The sequence below is a fragment of the Colobus angolensis genome, unplaced genomic scaffold (assembly GCF_000951035.1).
Source record: "Colobus angolensis palliatus isolate OR3802 unplaced genomic scaffold, Cang.pa_1.0 Scaffold250, whole genome shotgun sequence".
Classification (NCBI taxonomy): Eukaryota; Metazoa; Chordata; class Mammalia; order Primates; family Cercopithecidae; genus Colobus; species Colobus angolensis.
The window spans coordinates 1,231,038-1,235,917 of record NW_012115711.1 but is presented as its reverse complement, the minus strand read 5'-3'; the positions used below and the strand labels follow the sequence as shown (position 1 = coordinate 1,235,917).

The window sequence follows — 4,880 nt, the reverse complement described above, 5'->3', positions numbered from 1 at the left end:
CTCTTGACCTCGTGATCCGCCCGCCTCGGCCTCCCAAAGTGCTGGGATTACAGGCTTGAGCCACCGCACCCGGCCTCTGTTCTTAAATTCTTAAGTGACTTACTTGTAATGTTTTGATTTATTTGTTGACTCCTTCAGGTGGCTAATTCCATCCATTTGTATGGCTGTTACTAGTTTCATGTTATTTCCAGGTTGTTGGACAATACTTCACAGTAAGCCCCATATTGTACAGACTTTGGAACCAAATGATCTAGCTTTGAATCTGGTTCTGCTACTTACTAGTTCTGTGACCTTGGGCAAGTTACTTAGCCTCTCTGCCCTAGTTTTCTCATCTATAAAATTGGAGAAATTGGTATCTATGTTGCAGAGTTGTTATATGAGGACTAAAAGTAAAGTCTGTACTTTTTTGAGCCTGTTTATTTTTTCTTTTTCTTTTCTTTTCTTTTTTTTTTTTTTAAGACAGGATCTCACTCTGTTGCCCAGGCTGGAATGCAGTGGTGCAATCATGACTCACTGCAGTCTGGACCTCCCAAGCTCAAGTGATCCTCCCACCTCAACCTCCCGGGTAGCTTGGACCACAGGTGCATGCCACCATGCCCAGCCAATTTTTGTAATTTTTGTAGACGTGGGGTTTTGCCATGTTGCCCAGGCTGGTCTCAAACTCCTGAGTTCAAACAATCTGCCTGCCTTGGCCTTCTAGGAGCTTCAGTTTTCTTATCTGTAAAAGGAACAACAGAGTATGTGGCATGTTCAACCACTTAGTCAGAAGCTGTTATTATTCCTAGCACCATTCATTAAGAGCCAGCACTGCACAAGGTAATGTAGTTCATATCATTAGCAATAGCTCTCATGTTCCTGGGATTTACAAAAACCAGGTGATTGTTTTTAGTTATGAAAGATTCTGTGGCTCACGCCTATAATCCCAGCACTTTGAGAGGCTGAGTTGGGCGGATCACCTGAGGTCAGGAGTTCGAGACCAGCCTGACCAACATGGAGAAATTGTGTTTCTACTAAAAAACAAAATTAGCCAGGCATGGTGGCACATGCCTGTAATCCCAGCTACTTGGGAGGCTGAGGCAGGAGAATTGCTTGAACTCGGGAGGCAGAGGTTGGGGTGAGCTGAGATCGTGCCACTGCACTCCAGCCTGGGCAACAGGAGCGAAACTCTGTCTCAAAAAGAAAAGAAAGATTCTGTGGAATATTGCACATAGACCTTCTATGTTTTTTTCCTTTTCTTTCATTTGCCTGTCCAGTTGTCAGCATTAGGCAGTGTTGCATGGCAGTTAAGAGAATAGACTTTAGAGGAGTAGAATCCTGGCCCCACGACTTTGTATCTGTGTCTCCTTAAGCAAGTTGCTTTAATCTTTCTGAGCCTCACCTTCCTCATCAGCAAATGGGGCATGATCATATCTACCATTTAGGATCCCCATAGTATTAGAAAAACATATTGTTAAGCTTTGTAAATAGTAGCAGCGTCAGCCAGGCGAAGTGGCTCACACCTGTAATCCCAGCACTTTTAGGAGGCTGAGGCGGGCAGATGACCTGAGCTCAGGAGTTCAAGCCCAGTGTGGCCAACATGGTGAAACCCTGTCTCTACAAAAAATACAAAAATCAGCTAGATGTGGTGGTGCACGCATGTAGTCCCAGCTACTTGGGGGAGCTGAGGTGGGAAGATGGCTTGAGCCCAGGAGGTCATGGCTGCAGTAAGCCAGGATTGCAGCACTGCACTCCAACTTGGGTGACAGAGCAAGACCCTGTATAAAAAAAAGAAAAAGTAGCTGTGTCATTATTGTGTTGTCATTGCCATTGGATTTCAGTTGGGTCTATATGTTTTCACCCTAACTTCTCAAGATAATACCAGAATGTACTAGGTATCCGGCAGGGCGCAGTGACTCACACCTGTAATCCCAGCACTTTGGGAGGCTGAGGTAGGCAGATCAGTTGAGGCCAGGAGTTCGACACCAGCCTGGCCAACATGATGAAACCCGTCTCTACTAAAAATACAGAAGTTAGCCAGGCGTGGTGGTGGGCGCCTGTAAACCCAGCTACTCTCAGGAGGCTGAGGTGGGAGGATTGCTTGAACCTTGGAGGCAGGTTACAGTGAGCCGAGATTGCAGACTGCACCCCAGCCTGGGCGACAGAGCGAGACTCTCTCTGAAAAAAAAAGAATGTAGTAGTTATCAACCAGCTTGAGGTCTTCTGGTGTTTTCGAAGAACTGAAGCCGCTTTCTCAGGCTAGCTTATGAATATGCTTAGGAAGGGTCAGCCAGTCTGGATTCCCATTTCCACTGAGTATCTCTGTTTTTAACAGGGCTCTTCAGATGGAGTTTCTAAATCCCTGGAGCTTCATCAAGGTCGGTCTCGCTCCCAGGTAAATGGAAACAGTGGCGCATTGATCAAGGAAGAGAAGAGTGATTATCATCTTCCAGCTCCATCACAATGTGCCTTATCCAGAGACAGCAACAAGTGTAATAATGGTAACCGCTACTTCCCTATGAAGAATAGGGAGAAGAACCACTTACAAGAGCAAAAGCTAGAAACTGTGGCACAACGGAAAGAGGACTGACAAGCTGAAGATGGCTTGACAAGCTGAAGATGGCTTCACCAAACCAGGAAGAGGGAAAAACTTTTACTTTTCTGATTTTAGGCCCAAGCTGGAGGAGGATATAAATGCTTACCCTAGATTTCTCCAGGATTTTGGTGGGATGTCCTATTTTGTCCATCTTTTCCCCTTCCCTGCCTTTTTCTGGGACTCCAGATTCAGTGGTCTGTTTCTGGAGAAGTTCTGGTCGAAGATGAGTGGCAGTAAGACTAGCTCCTAGTCTCAAATTGAATACATAGCACCAATAGTTTATTTATCTCCTCTGGGAGCCTAGTAAGGCAGTAGCTGTCAGAAATTGGGTGTCATCACATAAGGTCCTATAGAAAAGTTCCAGCTTTGGTTTTTCTGAGTATTTATAATGATACTCATTATCACAGACTTACATGGTAAACCTATGAGGTTGTGGGAACAGCTGTGGCTTCCTGAGGTTTTGTTGTTTTTGTTTTTGTTTTTCTATGAAGTGGTATCCACCTCTTCTTCACTCCTTCTTCCAACTTACCTACCCCTGGATTTTGTACCACCACCTCTAGCTTTGGCCTGACAATCAGATAGGTAGATGTTTTCAGAAAAGTAAGGTAGTATTATTTTTTTTTATACACTTCAAAAAAATTATCAATGGCCTTTGTACTGGAGGATTCAAGTGAATCAGAAAAGTACTGGGCAGATTTTTCCTGCCTCTCAACCAGTGCATTGTTTGTAAAATAGAAGATGTGGCACAGTTCATTCACTCCCTACTGCCCACACTATGAAAGGGTGGGAATCAGTGTAATGAACTTGAGTACGAAAGGGACTCAAAAGACTGTGTGTGTGTGTGTGTGTGTGTGTGTGCACGCGCGCACGTGTGTGTGAATGTGTGGGTGGGTGTATATATGAATGTGTGTATATGCATACACATACCCTTTATATAAAGAGACAGATCTATTTATCTATACATATTTTATATATATGTGTGTGTATGTGTGTATATATGTGTGTATATATATACACATACATACATACATACATGCTGATGTCCCAGAGGATTTACTCAATTTCCCAGAAATGCTTCCACTGCTATGGAGTGGAAGGTTTCAAAAGACCACATTTTAAATCTGAAATTCTTACTAAGTCACAGCCCATCACAATTATGAGAAGTTGGATGGGCTTCTCTAAATCAGACAAAAAGTACTTTCCAGAAATTGCCTGTTCAGAACAACAAACTCTTGGGTTGTTACAAGCTTTATCTTGAACAGAGCCCTCACATCCCATATGGTGAAAACAGGAGGTTGGAATGGGATTGGGAAGAGTTGGGCATTTCCTTATGAAGGTTTGGAGAGAAAAGGGGGGATGGGAGGTGACTACCATTTGAAAGGGCTTTCAGCCAATTTGGAGGAAATCTCTTCTGGAACTCCAGGGTCAAATTGGTTTCAGGCTAGAATTGATTGACACGAATCCCTGAAGGAGAGAGGACTAGCTTTGGAAAGATAGGGTAGGGAAGTGTGAGGAAACTATTTGATTTTACACGCCTAGATTGTTTCATTTGTTCATTGACATTCTGACTACTGGATCTTTTCATTTGCTTTGCAAGGAAGACTTTAGAGGACTCTGGCCTGGGCCTTGAGAAGAATTCTATTAAAAGATTCTCAGCCTCCTGTGTGACCAGGATCTGCCCAGGATAAAGAGGCTATATTCCTCCTTGCTGGAGATAATCTTGAGACAACCTTGCATTTCCAGTTTCCCTCCTTGGACAGCCTAAGTATGAGGGAGGGAAACATGGCTTGCAATAAATTAGCATTATGTCTTCATTCAGGAATTGAGGCTTCCAGCCTCACATACCTCCTTTTGGGCTTTGTGGTATTCTTGCCCAAGAAGTACCATTTCTACAGAAATAGAACTGACTAATCTTCTAGCAGGGTTCTTTTTGAAAAACCCCATGCACCTTAACCCACAGCAGGTCCTTGGTGATTTTTGCCCAGACAACCAGAAGGCTATTTGCTTACTGCCCACTTACACTGACCAGATCATAGGAAATTGAAAACAGCGTCAGACTATTTAGTTCTAGTCTGTCCCAGATTAAGAGAAGCCATGATTTTCATGGGGAGGGAGCCCTGGAATGCCTTGACCCCTGCCCAGATACTTCTTACATAAACCAAAGAAAGATGACAAGAGTGTACTTTTAACCAGACAGAAGTAGAAACAAAGTATACAGAAACCTCCTCTTTGGAATCAGCTCCCCTAATGTGGTACCCCTTCTTCTCTTGGACCTGCCCAACCTTTCACAACATCTTGAAGGTAGGAC

At 43.8% G+C, this 4,880-nt stretch overlaps 1 protein-coding gene across 1 annotated transcript in view; it reads left to right on the top strand.

Moving 5' to 3' along the window:
- Positions 1–3,230, top strand: part of FAM120C (family with sequence similarity 120C) — a gene marked incomplete at its 5' end in the record, with an annotated part of 150,175 nt that extends 146,945 nt beyond the window's left edge. Inside the window, one exon of the mRNA XM_011946593.1 lies at positions 2,312–3,230. Within this exon, the coding sequence (XP_011801983.1) occupies positions 2,312–2,566 (255 nt within the window). The remainder of the gene's footprint in view (positions 1–2,311) is intronic.
- Positions 3,231–4,880: the final 1,650 nt, after the last annotated feature.